The sequence below is a fragment of the Xenopus laevis genome, chromosome 3L (genome assembly GCF_017654675.1).
Source record: "Xenopus laevis strain J_2021 chromosome 3L, Xenopus_laevis_v10.1, whole genome shotgun sequence".
Lineage (NCBI taxonomy): Eukaryota > Metazoa > Chordata > Amphibia > Anura > Pipidae > Xenopus > Xenopus laevis.
The window spans coordinates 28,126,380-28,150,795 of NC_054375.1; the positions used below are offsets into that span (position 1 = coordinate 28,126,380).

General features: G+C 40.8%; 1 protein-coding gene across 4 annotated transcripts in view; it reads right to left on the bottom strand.

Annotated features, from left to right (window-relative positions):
- Positions 1-1,211: 1,211 nt before the first annotated feature.
- Positions 1,212-24,416, bottom strand: part of larp1.L (La ribonucleoprotein domain family member 1 L homeolog) — a 46,798-nt gene continuing 23,593 nt past the window's right edge. For 2 of the 4 annotated variants that reach the window (XM_018251204.1, XM_041585248.1), the window contains 18 exons: positions 22,532-22,593; positions 22,095-22,160; positions 18,862-19,021; positions 16,288-16,416; positions 15,495-15,638; positions 15,151-15,319; positions 14,720-14,864; positions 14,348-14,522; positions 13,917-14,089; positions 12,401-12,787; positions 9,021-9,144; positions 8,437-8,642; positions 7,361-7,467; positions 6,882-7,048; positions 6,644-6,788; positions 5,452-5,561; positions 5,205-5,332; positions 1,212-4,395 (listed from right to left, as the gene is read on the bottom strand). In XM_018251204.1, the coding sequence (XP_018106693.1) occupies positions 4,186-4,395; positions 5,205-5,332; positions 5,452-5,561; positions 6,644-6,788; positions 6,882-7,048; positions 7,361-7,467; positions 8,437-8,642; positions 9,021-9,144; positions 12,401-12,787; positions 13,917-14,089; positions 14,348-14,522; positions 14,720-14,864; positions 15,151-15,319; positions 15,495-15,638; positions 16,288-16,416; positions 18,862-19,021; positions 22,095-22,160; positions 22,532-22,593 (2,807 nt within the window). In that variant the 3' untranslated portion in view covers positions 1,212-4,185. 4 annotated transcript variants of the gene reach the window in all.

Genomic DNA, 24,416 nt, shown 5'->3' on the forward strand with positions numbered 1-24,416 from the left:
CTTACCAAACTGGAATATATATTTAAGTAAATCTTGCCATTTAAGACCTTGAACCCCCATTTTGTGATGGTGTGTGCTGCCTCAGAGATCACCTGGCCAGAAATACTGCAGCTCTAACTGTAACAGGAAGACGTGTGGAAGCAAAAGGCAGAACTCTGTTCATCAATTGGCTCATGTGACCTAATGTGTATGGTTTGTTTGTCTGCACAGTGAATCGTAGGCAGTTCTTAAAATGGCAATTTTCCTTTTAGGATTACCCAATGGCACATACTACTAAAAAATACATTATTATGAAAATGGTTTATTTACATGAAGCAGGGTTTTACATAATGCAATATATTTTTATAGAGCCTACATTGGGGGGGGGGGGGAAGGATATATATTTTCCTTTTATAAGACTAATGACAAGGGAGCATTGGCTCTGCTGCTCTCAGCATGTCCTTTTTATGCAGACAGAGAGAAGCACATCCACACACCATCCAGATATGTGCCCTGAAAAATCCAGCTTCCGCCTGAGTGTAGGTACACGGAGTGGAGATCAGTATGAAAAATGGTAAAACAGGCATTATTTTCAAGCGGAAGCTGGATTTAGATTTCAGCAGCTTCTTGATATCCATGTTCACACTGTAGATGCCGTAGAAAGCCATTTCAAAGCCTCGGGTGCCATGTTGCAGAACAACAATACCCATAATGCCTTGCTACAGACAATGATGCTGGGAGTTGTAGTCCAGCAATATGCGCCACCCAAGCTTAGTGTGTTCTAGGTTTATACACTATATTATAAGAGACACTTACAGAAGTGGGAGCATACATACACACACACTCCAACACACACACACTCTCCCCAACACACACACTCTCCCTAACACACACACTCTCCCTAACACACACTCACTCTAACACACACACACAGACTAACACACACAGATCTCTCTAACACACTCACACACAGACTTTCTCTCTAACACACTCACACACACGCTCTCTCTAACACACACTCTCTCTAACACACACACACTAACAAATACTCTAACAAACACACTCTAACACACACACACAGACTAACACACACAGATCTCTCTAACACACTCACACACAGACTTTCTCTCTAACACACTCACACACACTCTCTCTCTCTCTAACACACAGACTCTCTAACACACACACCGACTCTTAACACACTCATACACACTACCTGACAAAAAGAAGAGTTGTCTTTTGAGGTTTTTATTTTTATACATTTTTTTTGTATTAAAAAGGAAAAAGTATAATTACCACAAATTACCAAGAAATGACTAAAGCACAGCTATAAGCAAAATCATAACTCAATAAGAATGGATACTCTGAATAATATTAATGTTATAGTACAAGCGCTCATTCAAGTATTTTACATTTTTCAATTTTATCCATTTTTGTGTGTTTTTCTGTCCTTTTCTGATCTGAGCATAATGGGGGAGGGGGGGAGGATAATGTATGTGAAGCATTCCAGAGTCGGGAGGAGGGTGCAGCAGCGTTTGCACAAAGTCAAATTTGGTGACTTCGGAAGGTGTAAGGGAAGTGTTGGCAAAGGCTTGTGAAGGGGAAGGTAGAGGAATCCTCAGCAACAGCAAACACTGAGCACCAATCCACTCATCATTCTCACATAAAACTGACAAATCAGCACAGAGCCTGTCAGTCGTTTATGGGTCGCTCACTGAATGTATTTCATGGCATAAGGGGTACAGTTCTAGGAATAAATTGAAAAACAAGTGGTTTGGGGGGAGTCATGTGCAACTATAGGAAGCACGACACCCCCCCACCGCACCCAGAGGTGCCACAGTTGGGGGTCACTGTTTCAGAGCAATAATGTATTTTTTTAATGGACTCGTTAGGTGCAACAGTTCCTTCCATCCTATGTGGGGGGCAAAATAATGATATGGGAGGGAAGGAGCAAAACAAAGGACACACCACCTATTGTCAATATAAAATAGGCCAGTGTAGAAAGAATAAACCAGGGGAGCAGCTAACCATGCCTGATATAAATATATATATATATCTCCGAAGATATATGATCTGTAGAAAGGCAGATATCGGGACTCATTTTGCTGCACAACTGGGGAAGGATGAGCGAAGCACCCTCAATGGATTCTGGGAGTGTTAGGCACTCAGATCTACCCTCTCACCCTCATCACCAAATGGAAAACAAATCCAAAGAAAGGTAAAGCTGGCAAGATGGCGGTCGCCACCCACACATGGTGCGCGGTAACAGTTACGAAGGATAAAGAATGAAGGGATGGGGCCCGTTACAGAAGGATCCAGCCCTAACTAATCATTTGTAGGGTTATTCCATTAGTACTCGGATACCAGGCCTGGTAACTTGACTTTACAGACTAATGGGCTAATGCAATAACAGGCACTAAGTTTGCCCAGTTGCAGTAAGCTATATCAACCAACCAGCAGGTAGTATTTACTGGTCATCTGTTTAAAAATATATATCTTATTGGTTGCCGCCCCAGGGCAAACTTAGTGCTTTATATTACATATGGGGAGAGTGTTGCACAATCCAATGCAATGGAGATGGTTGTATCCTGACATTGCACAATACAACCCCCATCCCTTATCCTGGTTAACTGTACCCAACTACCCTAAATCGCTAAGGTAACCACCCTGACCGTTTAACTAATCGTACAAGCCATGATGCAAAGAGCGATTCACATTATAGTCAATGGTAGTGTCTTTCATTGCAGCTCTACATACATGATGCAGCTTCTGACTTTGCACCAAAGACTGAAAGTAGTTTCAATTTCCATCTGTAAATTTCCTGCATTGAAAATAGCACGGTGGCAGTGATATAATAAAACGGGGGGGTGGGTGTCTAATAATAAGTGAACGGCCAAGGATTTCCATAACTTCTGTAGACTTAAGCCATAAAACTCCCAAAGAAACACAGCAAATGCAACACAACTAACCCTTTTGCAGTACGGAACTTATAATTTTGTTATCAACCCTCCCTACGGCGAAATTAAAAAAAAAAAGTATGATTTAAAAAAAATAAAAAAAATAAACTAATTGCCTCTTCCTGCTTTATATCCTGCGGCATAAAATAAAATTTTTTAATACCAAATTATTATGCCCTGGGGTAGACAACCTTGAAACAGAATGAAGATAAACAGCAGCATGGGATGTGGGGCCAGGTGATTTGTCTTCAGTCAGTGGCTGCTCCAAACTGCTTTATGATTGGCTGCCGCTTTATTCCAAGATGGCAGCTTGTTCGGCAAGCTTCTAGGTTACTATAAGGCAACGTTTCGTCATCTTTGTTCTCACAATGCTGAATAGATTAATATTTTTAAAAGGGAAATAAAAGGCAGTTTTGTTTTCAGTTTTTTTTTTAACTCTTGTCTTTTGCTAGTTTTTTTTTTCTGGGATTCTTATTCACAGTCTGAAATAATAAAACAAAAGAAAAAATAAAAATATATTTATATATATCTCTCTGAAAAGGGGAGGGGGGAATACCACTGCAGGGTTGTCTTGAAGCCATGAGCTGCATGCCGAGGAACCAATAACTGGGGGAAGAAAGTAAGAAGCAAGAAGAAGCAGCTCCATCGTGTGGACAATCCCTGGACCCTCCATCACGAGGAAGAGGCATTGTTTAAAAGACAACGTCCTAGATTTGAGAAGCTGCAGAACCCAATCTTTGCTTCGAAGAAAACTGATTTGTCTCATGCAAGAGACAGAAGCCATAGAAAGGCCCTGTGTATCGCATTGTGAGCCTGTAACAGCAAAGCTCTGCTTGTGGCCATCTCACGGCAGACGCGAGTCTTTCATTCCACACCGGGGAATTGCTGCTCAAAGGGGAGGGCACAAATTCAATAATTTAAAAACAAGGGAAAAAAAAAATAAAAGAAAAGATTTTTCTCACACTGAACATAGCGAGAGCTTTCCTCCAGGTTTCTGCTAAAACAAATGAAACTAAATGTCATACCCCTAACCAAAGATCATCCTCCTCTTTAGCACGAGCAGCTGCCCCTATAGGTGCAAAGGGCATGGGAACAATCAGTCTTTGCCTCCAGCACCTGGAGTCTCTGCTAATTGAAGTTTCCTGCAGGAAGAAGGCGGAATCTATTGTGTGATATATCCACCTTTCATATCCAAGAAACAATGTTCCCTTTGCCAAGTCCTTAGTTCCAACTCCAATTTGTATTCCGTCTACTTCCCTCCTCCAGGGAACTGGGAATCCGGTGCAGCAGTGGAAGGTTGGCTTTGGGCTTTGGCCTCTTCCTTGGCTGAATTTTGAGTTGAATTCTGAGACGGATGACCAGATCCTCTACTGGAAGACTGGGATGGGTACCTTCTCCTGCCCTCCCCCGTTGAGAATGAGTGACGCCTCTTTGATCCTCCATCTTCTCCCATTGGAGGCTGAAATGGGGGGGGGGGTAAAATGCTTTTTTAAAACAATATTTGTACAATTTTGGCAGAATGCAATAAGCCAGATGTTAAAAACCTCTGCTTAAATGCACACACTTATACACACAGCATACTGTATGTCCAGGTGTGGATCTGGTTTACCATTTGAAAGTCTCCTGTATCAAGCTTAGGGATGCACCGAATCCAGGATTTGGCCTTTTTCAGCAGGATTCTGATCGGTCCGAATCCTTCTGCCTAGCTAAACCGAATTTGCATATGCAAAGTAGGGGAAGCGAGGGAAATTGCGTGACTTTTTGTCACAAAACAAGGAAGTAAAAAATGTTTTCCCCTTCCGGTTTGGATTTGGCCGAATCTTTCGCTAAGGATTCAGGGGTTCGGCTTAATCCGAATTAGTGGATTCGGGGCATCCCTAATCAAGCTAATGCACACAGTATTTAAGGGCGACACTGAGGTCCATCATTTGCCCTGCATTCAACTGTCCAGAAATGAAAAATAAAATGAATAGGACTCCCCAATATCAGGTCTAATGCTTGAATTAAATAAGGTTTTAGACAAAAGATCAGGATGAAGTATACATATATCAATGCATAAACCACTTCCCTATAGGTCTATAGCTTTATATTAGGGTTTGCCAAATTACTCAAAAATCAGGGACACTTCTAGAAAATGCAGCTAGAAGGGCTGCGGTGACTGTACTTTAATTGAAAGCAATCAGAGGAGCAGTGCGACACACACTTAACAGATGTGCCCATTCATCCCTAACCCTATCATTACATTAAAATATCAAGCAATATACTTACATCAACCCTGAAATCCTCTAGTCTGCGGAACTTGCTCAGACAGTCCTGCAATGTGGGGTCTATGTCAAGATTTTTGGCTTTGGAATATTTTAAGAAGGCCCAAAACTTCTCCAGCCCGTACAGCTGACCTGCAGTGCAACATAAAAGAATAATTAAAGACAATGCAGTCATATTTCCCAGAATGCATCCATCCCTTGTTTACTTGTCAAGGCTGTCAAATGTGCAGAGTAAAAACTCGAGAGCTCACCTGTTTCGTAGTCCCTTCTAGTTTCTTCCTGGAAATCTCGGAATATATCCACTCGGAACTTCTTTTCCAGCCCGTAGCTGTAGTATCTGAATAGGCACTCCAACCCGTACCTGCAGAAGAGAATGGGAGAGACGTATTAGGCAACAAACCTGTAGCACATTTCTAGCTGGAGGACAGAACACAGAGCCCTTAGATTAGGTGGGAAAACAGCACAGATAAGGGACGCTCCGCGGGAGGCATGCGGGCAACATTTAGCCCTTCAAGGGAACATGTCTCTGTGCTTAAAGTTCCTGTATGTGATGTGATATAAAGGCAAGAACTTATTGAAGCCAACTATACAGAAAAACACTGGCAGGAAGCCATAGCAGTAACAGCAAGAGAACCCAAACATACTAATTGTTTGGAGCCATATACTGTACATGTGTATATTAAAGGAGAACTAAACCTTACTAAAGAAGAAGGCTATAAATGTTGTACATTATGTTTTGGGCTTCTGTACCAGCCCAAGGCAACCACAGCCTTTAACAGTGTCTCCAAAGATGCCCCAGAAGCTCCCCATCTTCTTTTCTGCTGATTCACTGCACATGCTCTGTGCTGCTGTCACTTACTGAGCTTAGGGAGCCACTCACAATATACAGTACACATAGATTAGAAATGTCACAATATAAGGCTTATTAGTAATTAATAATAGAGATAATTACTACATGGCAGCACAGAAACCAGTGCAATTAGCATCAGAATTTAATAATCAGCCCTGTAGCATCACCTTATATTACAGACCAACCTCATTTTCTGCTTGATAATTAATGACGACCCCTAAGCTTAGCTTCTCAACAGCTGCTCAGAGGCCACTGAGCATGTGAGTGTCACAGACACTTTCCAAGATGGTGACCCCCTGTGACAAGTTTGAAGTTCTGGATCATTGCTGCTATTGACAAGCTGAAACTTTAGGCTGATGCAATAAGTTCAGTATATAAAATATGGCATTTTTAGGGTTTAGTTTAAGTTGGTGAGATTTATTTTCACTGGTTTTATTTATCTATATGCTGAAAGAAATGCAGTTCTCAAGGAACAACGATACATGTGCATCGGCAAATGTTCAAACCAGTGATCCATACCTGCACAACACCAAATAATAAATGAAAATGAAGACTTGAATCTATTCAATGCCACTTCAACTGTCATCACTGACCTGTATCCCTCTTTGCTATCCTCCACAGCCAGTTGTCTGAACTCCTCATACATTTTCTTATTGAAATGATCTCGGAGAAAAAAGGACCAGAAACGGAAGAGGGTGTTCATCTCCTGAGACTGGCCAATGCCCAGCCGTTTCCTTTCTGTAGCACAGAGAAGAGCGAGGAAATCAAATCAGAGCAAAGAAGAAAAAATAAAATAAAAGGTAAAGTCGCAGGAGTCCCTGAAACACTCACCATTAAGGCAACGTCGGCGGTACTTGTGGTAAACATGTTGTGTAAATCCATTCTCCTTCAACAGTTCATGGGAAGGATGCTGGAACTTTGGCAGAGATTGTGGGGTACATCCGAAATTGCTCAAGGCTGGGGCACCCTCAGATGGGCTGGCATTGGAGCTGAAAGAACTATATAGTTTGCTATTAAGTTATCTTGCGTCTGTTTCGATTTTTTTCTGTACAGTAGAAAGAAAATTTTTATATTTGGCCCCTACCACCAACTTGTGTCTGTGCAACTGCAGTTTTCAGTACAATCCAGTTCTTTGGACATCGGTTACATTCTAAAGATTTCTCATTTAGCAGATTATACAGAAAAAGAAAATAATACAAACAAGATGCAGGGAACTATACTGTCCCCATGCACCATACTATGGAGATGGAGTCAATTCTGCCTGCATTGTACAAATTCCTTATAAGCTGGGAAGTTTAGTGCAACAATACCTGACAGAGGCAGTACGAGGTCTGTGCTCCCTGGAGTCCATCACCCACCCTACGTGGCATTCCATTGGCGGGTTGGAGCTGTGTCGCGTTTTTCTTTTCCGAGGAGTCTGTAACGAGATATTCCATTGAGCAAATGCAAAAGTTTATTCTATGAACAAAACTCTATATAATAATCGGTCCATAGTTTCCTTGGCCCAAAATTGTCAATGCCATTGGTACACAAAAACTTCCTTAATTACAGGCACAAAACCTGAATATACACTGTATGAGCAAATGCTCTTCTATATACAAGTGCTTGGAATTAACTGGTAAACTACAGGTTTTTTTTCTTCCTCCCTCCCTCACGCACACCTTCCCTCCTTTACGCACTCCCTCCGCAGTCACTCATTCCCTCCTCCCTCTCTCACGCCCTCCTTTACAGACTCCCGCACTCAATCCCTCCCGCATTTCCTCCCTCTCTCATTCCCTCCCAAACTCTCTCATTCCCAACCACCCTCCCTCATTCCCAACCACCCTCCCTCATTCCCAACCTCCCTCCCACATTCCCTCCCACATTCCCTCCCACATTCCCTCCCACATTCCCTCCCACCCTCTCATTCCCTCCCACCCTCTCATTCCCTCCCACCCTCTCATTCCCTCCCACCCTCTCTCACTCCCTCCCACCCTCTCTCACTCCCTCCCACCCTCTCTCACTCCCTCCCACCCTCTCTCACTCCCTCCCACCCTCTCTCACTCCCTCCCACCCTCTCTCACTCCCACCCTCTCTCACTCCCTCCCACCCTCTCTCACTCCCTCCCACCCTCTCTCACTCCCTCCCACCCTCTCTCACTCCCTCCCACCCTCTCTCATTCCCACCCTCTCTCACTCCCTCCAACATCAATTTGAGGGAATAAACAAGGCAGTAACCTCCCACCAGTCAAGTGCCATTTAATGAAATGCCTCATTTAAAAAAAATACTTGATACATGTATTGGATGAATGTTGTTTTAAGACAAAATGTCTAAAGTGAACAGTAAATCCGTGGCTTCCAGCAAAGGAGAAGCTAATGGATTACTTGGATTGCCAAGCTCTTATTACCTTAGCATCTATCGTCCTGCCTTCTTTAACCACTGGGTAAAACCTTGGTGTAAGAGTTGGATCTTTCAACCTGGGTGTGCGTGGGGTACGTGGTGTACGAGCATTGCGGTAATTTGGAGATTCGGGAACGGTGGTCGGCAGAGATCGGGCAATCGTTGAAGGTTCAGGGACACCGAACAGTTTATTAGCCAAATCATCTGTAGGAACTGCAAAGAAGTACAGGTTATAGGTTGACAAGCATTTGCAATTTCACTGTTTACTGTATAATTTCTATTTAAAGGGACATCTTAAGTCTACACCTGGAATGGAATTAAACAGAGGAGCACAGCCCTGGTGTTTAAGCTATGCGGTTCCAATGATTAGCAAAACATATGTACTTCACATATAGGCAGTAACGTATAAAGGCAAGATACAGTGAACCTGATGTTCTATTTATTTAATTGCTGCCACATTTGCAACTTTTAGGAAGCAAAACTTCGTCATATGGTTCCACAGGTCGTAGGCACAGGACTGTAATACTGTATTGCAATAGTGATCCTTTAATTACACAAACTGGCTATAAGAGATTTAAAGACTCCAGTTACCTTGCTGAAACCTCGGGGGTCCTGGTGGAACCTCCTGGTTTGGATCCACCGGCGGCTCAGGGGTTAAGGTGTCAAACTGCTCCCGACTAATCATATTCACTTTTTTAAAGTTCTCCACCTCTTGCTGATAAGAAATAAAAAAAAATGTACCGGTAATTTAATACTAATATTGATATAATGAACTTTATAAAGGGATTTGTATTCCAAATACTTAAGACAGCTCTATTTGTAAAAGCATTGCTTTTAACTTTAGAATGTCATAGAATGGTTAATTCTCAGCAAGTTTTCAATTGGTTTTCATTTTGATGAACCTTCTTCTTCTAGCTTGTTCCAGCTTTCAAATGGGGGTCACTGACCCCATTTAAAAACAGATGCTTTATAAAGCTACTAATGATGTACGGGCTGGCCCAATACCCACTGTTTTCACTGCCAGCTTGCGACTCCCGGTTTTATAGCCGCGCCGGCTCGCCCCACCACTTTTGTGACATCAGCAGGGTGGGTCTATAAAAGGAACCCGGAAGTCGAATGCGGGCAGACGAGGGTAGAGGGAGGGCGGGTCCGGGTTTTACCCGCTCTATTGTTATTGCTACTTTTTATTACTCATCTTTCTAGACTGTTATTCAAATCAGTGCATGGCTGCTAGAGAAATTTGTCCCGAGCAATCAGATTGCTGAAATTGTAAACTGGAGAGCTGCTGAACAAAAATCTAAATCACAAATAATAAAAAATGAAAACCAATTAGTTGCCTGTACCTGTTTTTGGAGACAAAATCATGTTTAACAGCCATTCTACTTTCATTTGTTTTGCAATATCTACTTTATAGCGTTTAGAAGTTCAATATGGCTTACCCACATCCCTTATTTATTATATTTATACATTTTATACTAATGGCGCGGCCTCCTTTTTACGCTTTCTTTCCATATTGTGGATAGTCTGCATCCTGACAGGGACTACCAGTAATTTGTTTTATGACTTGCCATAGCTTTTAGTTAGGGTGTGAATGCCAGCAAGATTAATTCAGTCAAAGAACCAGTAACACCAAAATATGATAGGGCTTTTGTATGTATTTAAGTACAGGCTGTGGGACCTGTTATCCAGAATGCACTGGACATGGGGTTTTCCAGATAAAAAAAAATTCCATAACTGGGATCTCCATACCTTGAAGTCTAACTAAAGAAGTAGGTAGACATGGTGTACATTATGTTTGGGGCTTCTGTACCAGCCCTAGGCAACCACCGCCCTTTAGCAGTAAAGATCTGTGTCTCCAAAGATGCCCCAGTAGCTCCCCATCTTCTTTTCTGCTGATTCACTGCACATGCTCTGTGCTGCTGTCACTTACTGAGCTTAGTAAGTGACAGCATAAGGGATGTGGGTAAGCCATATTGAACTTCTAAACACTATAAAGTAGATATTGCAAAACAAATGAAAGTGGAATGGCTGTTAAACATGATTTTGTCTCCAAAAACAGGTACAGGCATTGGAACCGTTAACCAGAAACCTGTTATCCAGAGAGATCCAAATTACAGAAAGACTGTTTCCCATAAACTCCATTTTATCCAAATAATTACAATTTTTAAAAATGATGTCCCTTTTCTCTGTAATAATAAAACAGTAGCTTGTACTTGATCCCAACTAAGATATAATTAATCCTTATCGGAGGCAAAACCAGCCTATTGGGTTTATTTAATGTTTACAAGATTTTCTAGTAGACTTAAGGTATGAAAATACAAATTATGAAAAGATCCGTTAACCAGAAAACCCCAGGACCCATACCTGTACTTCCCCAGCATACTCTGAATAGCAATTACCACTGTACTTAAAAACATTCGATATGGAATACACTCCACAAATTTTAGCTTGAAGCCAATAAACACCAATCTCAATTTAAGCACACAATTTATCAAGCAGCTTTCATTCAGAGCACATTAAAAAGCAACAGAAGAGAATATCTACAAGTGTTTCAACGCCAGTCCTTTCCAGATGTTGTTGTTAAAGGACGGGGAAAGTGTGTTAAAACACAACTGAAGAATAATAACACAAAAATTCCGAAGTTTTGAGTTTCAGTTTCAACATCTCAGGATATTGTGACAACTATTAAAGGCCACAGTAAAGCTCTCTAAAGACTTACCTGGAAAGAAACTGGCAACGTTAGACCCAAGACAACACCCTCCAGCTGTAGGTTTCAAGTGAATGGTAAGTAGCTCCAGGCCAGCAATGAAATAAAGGTGCAAGCACAGGGTACATCAATGCATTTTCTAGAGAGGGATTTCTCTGGTGACAACAGGTAAGCCATCCGTAGCAACCAGAGAACACACCTCATGCCGAATGCTCCAGAAAACACCATACAGAACACTCCGAGTGCTGGGTGACCAAAATGGGAAGGCAAAACCCAGAAAAAGCTGAGTGACAAAGACTGGAAGGGCTTAGCACATTTGAGAGCAGCTGACTGATTTCATGCTCACGCACTACAATGTTCCGTCGGAAACCAGGCTGCTATGAGCAAAAGGAAACGCACAGAATGAAAAACTGCAATTCACTGCTTTTTTGCTTCCTCTCTGCTGTGGGGACATTTGTCAATGAAGCTTGTTTCTGTACAATCACCTGTTGTCTCCTACAAATCCCTTTACCTGGCATGTGCAACCAACAGTGTTTCACAGAAAAATATCCAGTAGCTCAAAATCCATTTTTGATTCAATTCACATATTTAAAAATTTGTTTACATACCAACCCATTGACCGTCCACGTGGACTGTCATGGAGTCAGTATGTAAACAATTTTTTTAAATATGTGAATTGAATCAAAAATGGATTTTGAGCTACTGGATATTTGGGGTGCTTTGGGGACCGGGGCGATATCCCAGCAGTGCATCGCCCAATACAGAACGGTAAATGTATTTTCCCAAGAATTTCTGGATGTGCAACCAACAGCCCTGAATTGAAATACAACCAAAGCATCACATATGAAATAAAGTTAAGGGCCAATTTAGTGGTTTCACTGGGGTATACATTACCTACTGTCACCCAATGATGTATGATGGACATCACTTACAATGCACTAACAGCAACACAAAAACTTGGATTTTAAAGATTCCAGTACAATGTCCAATATAATTGCTGCCCCGATGATAGGTCACAACTCGAACGTACTTAAACAAAACTTTTGCATATACACATTTAAGAACCATATACTAGCACTTTCAAACAGGCCTCTTCCCCAAGAGAACTAGCACTGGGATATCGGACAGCTTGCTGGGCCAACATACATGTGCCGAAAATCATATCAAAGATTATTGGGGGGTGTATGGCCAACTTAAGACGCCAAAAGGTGGAATGCAGGTTCAATTCGTTTATAAAAACCACTGCTGCCTGTGTTCAACTCACCTTAATCTGAGAGTACTCTGGCTCAAACTGTTCAGTCCACAGGTCCTGCTCATAATAGAACAGACCATCGTTGATAACTTTGACCAACTCTGAGCTCATCTTTGCGCGAGAAGTGTGGTTGCCAGTGCGGTCACCTCCAGGGTGCTTGCGTAGTGAAGGCGGAGTCTGCGTCACAATAAGAATCTTGTTCACGTCTCGATCATCGATCTCATAGTCCGAGTCCTCATCTGACCAGTCAGTGAAAGTATTCTTTCGGCCGTCCATTTGCTCCATTTCCTCGTCAAACATAAAGTCCAACTCCTCTGGTTCATCTTGCTCTTTGGGTGGCTTTTGTGGAGTCACCTGGGAAGGTGTAACCACCTGTGGAGACTTCACTTCATCCGGTTTCTGTTTTAATTAAAAGGAAGCATTTGTTTGTTTAAATATACTTTGGCAATGCCCTCATAGTGGATTTACAACACAAAAAACGCTGCAAATGTTTGGATTTTTCAGTAGCTGCAGTGACCTCCAGGGCAATTTGTATGCGCTACCCTCATTTTGGGGTCTCATTTTTGAGCCAGATACTTTGGTAATCCTATGAACATTGGGCATCAAACTGTTCAGTAGACCCCTGGCATTCGTATTTTGTATGTTTATTCTTGGTACCTGAAGCTATTTTGGAGATACAAACTTGCAAAATGAAAAGTTTTGGGGTAATTTTTTTCGATTTTTCATAGAATGTTTGGTAATTAGAAGTAGAAATACATTGTTACCCATTTTGGGTTGGCAGAATGTGTATTTTTCAAAAATATATGGTTTCCTGGGGTAAACCCTAGGCTTTGGAATCTAAAGTATGCCGTGTTCTGCTGTAGTGCTATGAAAAAAGTTAGAAATCTGCATAAAACTGTCGAGATGACTCTTTTCAAATCAGTTTGATTTTCATGCATAAAGAAATATTGAATCTGGTATAAATCCCTATATCAGTGAGTTTTTTCTTTGCAGACTGATTGAAGCAGATACGCTCCCTTCCCCAGCGCAGTTGATCTGCACAAAAAAGTACAGCTTCAGCTGTGGTGCTGGTAAACATGAATGGAGAGGTGATCAAATCAAAAATGCAAAAGCAGCTCTCCACCCGCACACCTGCATCAAAGAGGAAGCTGTACTTTTCATTGTAGATCAACGGAGCTTGGGAAGGGAACAGATCCACTTCTCTCAGAAATGCAGGCTGAGAGCAGCAAAGCAAATGCTGTGGGTCTTGGCCCTTATATATATTTAGGGCCAGTAAAAACAGAAACCATAGATAGTTCTCAATCAAAATTCTAGCACAAGCCCTATTCACTGAGCTAGGCGTGTATAATATCACTTTAACTCAACCCCTAGTACCTGCGAGTGGAAAGAAAATAAGAAGTACACGGCATATTGATACACCACATAGCGTTCCTTTGAATGGAATGAATCGATTGCATTTGCTTCATACCAGATTCTCAGACTTCAGCAATGTTAGGTTAGAAAGCCATAAATCTTGACCTGGCATTACCTTGGTTCTTGCTGGGGAAGGCCGCGGCCTTTTTTTGACTTCTATCCAAGTATCAGAGTCCAGGTCGGGCAAACTGGCTGATAGCCCCTTTGGCATGGTCTTCAAGTTACTGACCTCTTCCGATTTTGTTGTTCGAGATGGGCTGGATGACCGAGGAGAGCCAGGAGCAGATTCTACATTCAAAAAGGGGAGAAAGGACCACATGAGTGGTTATACATAACATTCAGTTTTGCTATATTTTTACAGCAATCCAACAAGGGCTTTAGATGCTGCTAAACAAACTGCTAATTCTCTCCAGTTCAAGTACAACCCTTCCAAAATGTGCAATTAAATACTGCATTCACTTGCAAGAGCATTTAAAAATAACCTTACGTCATAAGAACCATTTAAATGCATGTCTCTCTTTTTTTGGGTAAGTGAAGGTCACTCACCTGTTTCCTTCTGGAATCCTTGCCTGGGGATAAATTCAGGACAATTTATGAGTTGAGAGAAGTCAGTCTGGGAAGCATCTGAAAGGGAGGGACCTGGAAGCGGCCACATATCTGGCTGCTCTTTCCTGCGAATTTTCCCATCAATAATCTCCACCACTTTGCTGTCCTTTAGTGCCTGAAGAACACAAAAGCATTTTTTACACATGTCTACATATACCTATACATATGCACACAATCACATTCAGACTGGGTACACTTATTTTATGACTAATGTGGTAATATATACAGACACGTAGCCTTATATATAGATACTGACACTACTTATATATACTACTATTTTTTTGTTTTACTTCTTTTAACAGTTCACTCTACCTTGATTATCAGTTCAATGTCAGTGGTGAGAGCCTGTACTCTGTGGAAACCGGCAATCAAAGCAACGGGCAAGAAACCTTCGTTATCCATCTTGCGGCGCAGGAAGAAGTCCCTCTGCAGGTTGTCTACGCTGAAGTAGTATTCTCTGCAGGAAATAAGACACAAAAGTTCCATGTAAAATAATGGTTTCATTTAAAACAAAGGTGTTTAATTGCACCAGTGTATTTGACCCATAGCAACCAATCACAACTTTGTTTTCATTTTCTAACCTGCAGTTGACCAATAGCAGAGTGGTTGCTTTTGTCAACTGCACTTGTGTAATTTCGCACCTATGTTTATGACTAACCCCACTGTAAACACGGGAGGCGAAATCAGCATATCTTGCAGCGATCCACCTTTCCATGCCAGCCTAATAAACTGAGGCAACGTACATCTGCCGTTTGATGTAGTCTTTCAGAAGCTCCTGGTCCACACTGTACAGCTCCGAACTACTCATGTTGTCATAGTAATACGTGATATTACTAGCGATATTTAACTTTGGCCCACGTGTTCCATCGGTTCCATCAAATTTCCTGTACCCGTACTGATAGTCAAATTGAGCTGTAATAGGAGAGGGGAAAAAAAAGTGTATCTATATAAGTATACAAGTCATTATGGTGGTAACTTGTGTTTTTCTTCTATAGAACAATGCCCTCAAAGGGTGATAAATATATATATGAGAACATAAAAGTATTCTTTTTTTGTCAGCTTATCAGTATATTAAGTGTCCACTTACAACGGGTGCCTCCTCGACCACGTCCTCTTCCTCTCCCTCGGCCACGTCCTCTGCCCCTATAGCCACCCCTGACAGCTCCCTCACTTTTCACGCTGGAAGTATCATCAAAGTCCTGCCAATCAGCCTTGTTATCAGGATACATCGCTGTATTAGGGTAGAGATAGAAATACTTTACACACCAACCAAAAGGGTGTTTGAAGGCCATCCATCACTGGGATGAGATGGTAGGAAAAAAAATTAATTGTCAAGCTATTAGGAATGGGGTATAAGAATCAAGGAAAGTTCTATATGCATGTAACTGCCTCCCTAGAGTGTGGCATGGATAGTCATATATAGCCGAAAATGGAATTCTACAGGTGTAGCATTAGCAGGAATCAACAAACCTGCACAAAGCAGCTTCATAAAACCACGCCACTGTAGCGGAGCACTATTAACAGATGACTTTTGTAAAAAATAAAATTATGTTCCCATGACAAAATTCCTTTCATTCCACTTGAATGGCTGCCTTCAGCTGCTTTTTTTTTATATAAAAACTAGTTCAGTCTCCAGTAAATGGTGATCGCACATTTAAATGCACATTTTTTGTCAGTGTTACTGGTCTTTCAATGTCACATGAACAGGTACATAGTTGGCTCCGGTTCGAGTAACCCACAGCAGCCAATCAGTAGTAGGCATTTGCTGGTCATCTGAAAGCAAAGTTAATGGCTATGGGCTATAAACCTGGTGCCAACTTTGCATTTATTTTACTAACTTCAATGTGTTTGAGATAGAAAACTGCACTAGGTGAACATACTTTTGGGGTCACTGCGGTTCAGTGGGTGTCGTTGCTGATCGTTCTGCCGGTTGTTCCTGGAAGCGGTTTTCTCTCTTGGTCCATCAGGCTTCATCTCGATTTGTAGGGGTACCCACTTGTGTTTGTTTCCTGCGGGAAACGCTTCAATGTAAATTAAATCGGATTCATTTCAATCCAGTATCCCAAGAAATATCACAACAATCCCTTAGACTTCCCTCTAACTTTTGATGAAATTTATATTTCTATAATTACAGGTATGGGGATCTGTTATCCAGAATGCTCGGGACCTGGAGTTTTACGGATAACGGAACTTTCCGTAATTTGGGTCTTCATGCCTTAAGTCTACTATAAATTAATTTAAACATTAAATAAACCCAATAGGCTGGTTTTGCTTCCAATAAGGATTAATTGGGATCAAGTACAAGCTACTGTTTTATTATTACAGAGAAAAAGGAAATCATTTTTAAAAATTTGGATTATTTGGATAAAATGGAGTCTATGGGAGACTGCCATTCCGTAATTCGGAGCTCTCTGGATATCGGATTCCGGATAAGGGATCCTATACCTGTACACATATACACAAAAATACACTACATGCACATTTAAAGATTTCTATACAGAACAAAATGTACTATTAAAATGAAAACAAAATTTAGTGAGCATGTAAAATTAGACAGTACTAATACCACCAAAGCATAGTGTATTATACACAATATTCCTTTTATTCATTTTTATATTTAACCTATACATGGAGGTGCTATAACATGTGCCCTTACTTTGCCTTTAGAACACAAGGCACTGTCTGACAGCTATGGGCAGTAGGATGGACTGCTGTTTTGGCTTTGCTGTTGTGTTACATTAAAGGACATCTATCATAGTAAATTTGTGTGTATAAGGTGTATAGAGCCTGCAATTTGGTTGGTGGAAACAATATGCTGCCATATATGCTGACATAATGCGAAGGAGAAGCAAGTCCCTGGGAGGAGTATTATTTGCATATCCGGAAGTAGGAGCAGTAAATGTGCAATCAATTACTTGCTCAATATGCAAATGCATGAGCCCCAACATGGCCATCTGTACTGTGGCCATTTTGTTACCACCTAATGGAGTACGGGTTCAATTGAACACACCTCTGGTACCCTTTAAAATAGTTTAAACATTCTTCCAATACAGTGGTTTTCAATATGTATATGCAATATGTATATGCTCTATGAGCTTTACTACTGCAGTCTATACATTAGAAAAATTAGTCAACTAATGTAGCAACCAACGGATGTCAGCAACCTGGCTTACTGAGCTGCTACCTATTAAAGTATTTAAAAAAAAAAAAAAAAAAAAAAAAAAGATTGAAAGCAAATTAAAACAAAAAAATCTGGTGTACAAAGTTTTTTTTTTTTTTTTTTAATTATAAAGTAGTTGGCTTTATTGCTACATAGAGAAGCTGCCATATGGCTTGGTACTATGTAATGGCCACTGAATGCCACTCTTTATTTACAGATGATAGTCTGAACTATCATCTCATTAACGCCAGTCACTAGAAAATATTCCATTGCTATAAAGCCAAGTAAGCAGATGGCTGGTCCTGGTGGAGATTTACTGGAGGCAGTTTAAAAAAAATTCCCTTCCAATTTTTTGTGTTACTGGTCCTTTATCCGTTTGCCTAAATAAAGGAATTTTATGGCTATTTGAAAAGCACCATCTAGTGTTCAGAAATGGCAGTACTGCCTTACTGAAGTCATAAATAAAAGTCTAAATAAATTAATAAAACAGGCAAGCGGTACCGTATAAATTTAAAATATATGACCTCATGGTACGGTATTATTTTTGAGTAATATGATCTTAGATATAGTAAAGGAAGTGCCTTTTCTTTACCCCTGTACCCTGATCCCTATCCTTACCAACATCCCTTCCTATCCCTTCCCTAACGGTGTACCAAGATATGCTTAAAGAAATGTGTATGATGCATGAAAGTATACTGTATATCCAATTTTACATGAAAATCAATAAAGAATATTTGGAAATAAAATTAAAATATAAAAGGAAAACAAAACTCAGTAAGATGGACACACTGTTTACAAGAGTTTTCCAACCTATAGTCTTTGCCCAGTAACCAAATCTGGCATGATAGCTGCAAACTTAGTGCTGCAGAGAGGGAAGAAGGCATGCCAGAATTCAGCTCAATCAATGGTAATGTTGAAAGGAGACATGGTTTGGGCTAGGCAGAAATCAGTTTGCCAAAATCCGCATGTTGATTTCAGTTCTCGACCGCTATCTGAATCTTCTTGCCAGCTCCGGAGCTAACAGACTTGGCAGATTTCAGCAGAGAAACGAGAGACTTTGCTTTTCGAGCCAAAACCCGCAGTCTGTTTGCACCGGAGCCAACACAAGGCTTATGGACATGATTTCAGTCGGAGGCTGAAATCAGTCTGCGGATTTCGGCAGGCTGATTCCTGCCCTGTCTGGCCCTAGCCTTAGATCTTACCAAGTATAGTAACCCTTGAAATCAGTGTGTATTGTTAAAGGAAACCTAATTTGATCTCCAGTGAAAATAAGAGATTTCATCTCTAACTGTACCTTTCTTTTTGTTTGCTGATCTCTGGCAATCATCATCACCGTTCTTCTCCTCACTGGACTCATCCGATTTCACCCTCTGGTTTTCCTTCCCGTCTGCACTCTCTTCTTTCATTTCCTTCTTGCCCAGGGATTTGCGGCTTGGCTGGAGTTTGCTTGATGGCTAGTAGTAAAAACAAGAGGCACAGACTTCAGTGGGCAGTTTCATATGACCGCAAACACTTGCTGCAGAGTGTATACACCAGCATTTGCTTATTAGCTGCCTAGTCTGGTGGGAGGGCATGTGATTAGAAGTTACCGTTTTAGTGAAGCTTGGTCCCTTGTTCTGTGAAAAATGGCATCCTGATGCCATGTGGCCTATGGCTGGCCATAACCAAAGATCCTCTTGTGTTGCAAAGTCACAAAGATATTTTTAACCCCCTATGTTTTTGCCAACTTTGGATGGTCTGATTTTATACCCTGTCCAGTTAATCATTGAAAGGCCCAGATCTTACAACAATTGGAAGGTAATATTAAAATATATTAAAAAAATATATGTATCCATTTATATTTTATTCAGGGTAAGTCTGTACTGGTCAAGTGTAGTACTTCTCCAGCTTTCTGTAAACTTAACCACATGGCAGGTTCAGTTTGAATGGATATGGGAAAGCTGCTCTATGTACCCAAAACAAAGCTGCTGTCAGAATTAAATGTGCCCCCCTGCTCTTAAATCTACATTTGGCATTGTGTAACAGCAGAATTGCTCGCTTTCTGTCTCTGCCCTACCCTTAAAGTGAAGATGGCCATAGATAAACTTACGCTTTCAAGGCTCATGCAACGGCAGCAGTATTTAAAGCTTTGCCCAATGAAAAGAATGTTCCAGCAGCACTGACAAGGTGAAACAAGTGGTTTATTTGTACACACAAAACAAGCTGTATCGTAGCACTAATAACCCACTTGTTTCACCTTACTAAAGTGCTGCTGGAGCATTCTTTTCAGTGAATATCTGACAGGGCACCAGCTAGCACGGAACGCTGCAAAAAATGGTATGTGTTTCTGTAGTGCTAATTCATATGGTTGTTATTAAAGATTATTTAGATTAAGTTATTAAAAATAATTAAATTACTGTCTATGTCACAATCTAATTCGTGATTCAGCCCTTTAGGATATAAAGTGTGTATCAAATATTCGTCGGTGAAGGAGGGGTTAAGAGATTAAAAACCAAAAATCTAAGACATGTAACAATACGACTTGCCGCAAAGAAATGTTTAAGTACTGGTAAATTAGTTACCTCCTTCGGTATAGTGAACTTATATTGTCTAATTCTATCACGAATAGACTGAATAATTTCCCCTATGTAAGAGAAACCACAAGAAACCACGTAGTTGGATTCCCAAGTGACATGGCCTCCAATTGACAATTTCTTTCCAGAATGTGGGTGGCTACAAGATGTAGTTCTAATAACACCAGAACATTAATAGCACCAATCACATAGTATCTTTTAAGGGCATTAAAACTCTCTTGGACCAAAATCTGCCTTTACCAACCAATCCTGAAAATTTCAAGGACGGAGATAGAATAATAAAGGTGTAATTCTCTATAAATGTTGAGTCTCAGAGCATTCTGGGGGATATGTACCTTCCCTCAGACACAGTGCCACGATATACACACACACACGCATCCAGAGTGAATGCACATATATATGGTGTATATACGCACCTTTACAAATACAATGTCCAGAAGAGTCTGCACTTAAACAGATGTGATGAAGGACCAGCTCTCTGCTTTTTTTCCCCCCACTACAAAAATAAGCCTATTATAAAGCACTGCAGACTATGTTGGTGCTTTATACAATGAAAGCATTAAGAAGTAGGCGTCTCCAGTCTATGGATTAGCATGGCAGAAACAGAGCAGCCTCGAGCTGCAGCAAAGGGGAAGCAAATTAAATGACGTCTCCTAAAGATTATATTCACAAAGTAAATGGCCAAAGGCTTCCCTTACCTGTGTCCTCAAAGAACTAATGAAACCCGAAACTGCCCCATAGAACCAGCCAAATTACAGTGGCCAGCATACTAAAAATAAACCCTGGGGAGGCCTTCGCCCTCAAAGCACCACATGCAGCAAAGGAGGCTTCAGTCCCAGAATAGAGACTGCCAGAGAGAGCGAATGGGAGGAGGCACAAAAAGGGGAGCCCTAAATGGACATTAAGCTCTGGGGGAGCTGCCTGTGCTATTCCTGGTGACACATGGAGCCTCTCACTGGATACCAAAGGAGCCTATATCCTTGAAATATTTTTAAAGAGGATCTGTTGTACCATGGGTGTTCCTAATCGCTGGTCTGATTCTCAAAGCACCCTGGCAAACTAAGTGTACTGGCTAGTTTTTGGCCTGGGCTAGGATTATTTCTGAAATGGTAATCAACATTATAGGACTGGAACGCTGCATTGTGATTGTGGACACAAGAACTTGCCATCTAGCTACAAAAGCTTGGCTGTGACCACACTGGAAATTGCTTAATGAAGAACCACTGCTCTACATCAAATCCCTTTAAAGTCATATATATATATATATATATATATATATATATATATATATATATATATATATATATATATATATATATATATATATATATATATATATATATATATATATATATATATATATATCATGATTTTTATGATATAGTTTTAATCTCTAAATTACACGGTTTACAATGCAAATAATTCACTCTATCATATAAAATGTAATTCCTGAACCAGCAACTTGCAGTACAGCAGTAAAGAGTGACTGAAGTTTATCAGAGCACAAGTCACACAACTGGGGGCAGCTGGGAAACTGAAAATATGTCTAGCCCCATGTCAAATTTCAAAATTAAATATAAAAAAAAAAGTCTGCTAGAGAAACGGATTTCAGTGCAGAGTTCTGCTGAAGCAGCACTATTAACTGATGTGTTTTTGGAAAAAACATGTTTTCCCATGACAGTATCCCTTTAAAGCACCATGTCCTACAGTACTTACAGTAATGCAAAAACAAAAATCCCCTACCAATTATAAATATGTATTTTAAAAAGTGTGCTTAGATCACAAATGATCTGTCCAGGAATGGAAAACGCTGTATTCTGGGAAGTCGCACGTGTCACGTTTTAGTAATTCAAAATATAAAAATGCAACACGAGTCTCTATGTTTTTACTCCTAAGGAAAGACACAGTTTACCCAATAATGGAAGATTAGGCTTGCTAGACCTTTTTGCCTTACCTGCACAGACTTGTGGGCAATTTCCCCTGGGGTAGGCCAGTTTGTGGCGTCACCAAAATCCCCAACCTGTAGAATATCAAGAATTAGCGGTAAATTATGCAGATCGAAAGTACTGTTATCATTTACTAGGCAATGCTCTAGAATAGGTCTGTCCAAATGTGCCCCCCGAAACAGATGTGACTCTCCAAAGGCATATTATGCCTCCCTGACCTGCTTGAAGGCTCTTACTGCTCAACATCATAATTTAATATGTTCTCCAAACATACTATACGAGTAATAATTGGCCGACTACATGTAATAAGTTGGACAGCACTGCTCTAGACCAAAGACAGAGCCAGATAGCTAGTCCCCCCCCCCCCCCCCCGTTATATATACAAACGACACAACGAAACTAAAAGAAAATGAAAATACATTGGATAAGTGAATAGTGTAAATACCTTGCTTCCTCTCCTTGGCCTTGGGTTTCCAGCTTTCACCACCTTGGCAGGAACAGGAGGGTCTGTGAAAAGAAAATAGGATCAATGGATAGAAAATGAAGAAAGATGCATAGATACATAAGATTTTTATGCCGGGCAGAAGGCCTCGAAGGAGATGGAAAGGTGGAAACTAAGTAAGCTTTATCAGAAAGGCCTATACAAATACACCAGTAAATCCTCAAAGCAGTGCTGGCCGAGTCCTCTGTCAAAAGAAACACCACATTTCTTTCTTTCTATTGTGTACACATGGACTTCTATATCAGACAACCTGTTTTCAGTTTAAACCACCAGGTCAGGGCATGAGCTTGCTCAGTTTGCTCCTCTCCTCCTCCCCTCTCTGAGCCCAGAGCTATGAGTGAGCTGGGAGAGACTGAGACAGGAAGTGACGTCACAGCAAGCTAATATGACAGCTGCTATCCTAAACAACCAGATAGAACTTCTAGAGCAGTTTAATCAGGAATGGTAAAGCATTCTACAGAATAAATATTGTGTTAAAGCTTGCACTATTGCGGCTAATCTATTGGCAATAATCTGCCTCAGTAGCTTTTCTTCTTTTTTAACTGTGGGCACAATGAATAGGTAGCGACGGCCACACATGATTCAACTGAAGCCTGGCCTGCATCGGTTACTTTGTATTTTTACAGCCTCAAAACACATTTTACACCTGCCTCAGTGTGAACTTTGCCATTTTGCTGCAGACAATAGGGAGCATCAGCCATTTATTGTTATCAATGTAGCTCTTTGCTAAAATATCCAGGCCTTTAGGCTGTCCTTGAATGTGTTTTCTCCTCCAGCTAAATGCCAGTATTAATGTCAATAATGCTCTGAACAGGCAGCCAATGACCATGTACCATGGACTCCTCCATATCTGTAAATCTGAGACACCAAAGCTTATCTGATTTGAAGAGTAGAATAAATATGGATTTTTCAAGTAAAAGAATATATATGGGGGGGTCATCAATGAAAGCAGTACTTATCTGATTAGTGTCCAGTGCATATGCATTAAGCCTTTTAATCCAAACTTGCTGATAAGCATTACAGCTGTTGAGAGCTATTACACCTTTCAAAAGTCTCAAATTTCCCAACTTCTCACAAGGGTCACGGGATAGAGTCCATGTACACGATAATGAAATACAGTACATGTCATTTTTTGGCACTTAACATGGGTATATACAGTCAAGTATAGAAGCACTTACAATGGCACACGGAAGTCTGCTCATTAAAATCATCAGGTGCAGGCTTACCCAAGGGGATACGATAGGTAAATTCTTAACAGTCCTAATTCTTTAGCAAATATTTCAAGGTCCACGCCAACCAGTTTCTCAAGACTGACAATTTTATAACCTTCAAATCTCAGAAATAATGCTCCTGTATTGCCCTGTGGAAGCCATTTTGTTTGCAAGCATACTACACCCTCTACCAGCTTCAAAACAGGTCTTAAAGATGCTGTTGCAGAAAGACTGTTCTGTTTTAGGAGAGCACCGAGATGGGGCGAGGGTGAAAATGAAATGGAGCAGGAAAGGAAGTGGATATCAAGATAAGGGGCACAAAAAGCATGGGGATGGGCACAAACTATGACAGCACAAGTTACACACTCATGGAACTGGAAACTCACAGCACATTTTAATTCGAGGCATTGCGGATTTATCATAGAAAGCCCAATAGAACTAAATACAAATGGGGGGACACATAAGGTGTAATACAGATACAATTGCATGGTATAGAGGGATAAGAAGCCACTGACCAAGAACAGGTCTGCTGGACAAAACAGAGTCCTTCTGTAGAAGACTATAGCACTCACGCTGTGCCATGTTCCAATACTATAAAATGGCTTGTAACCGCCCCA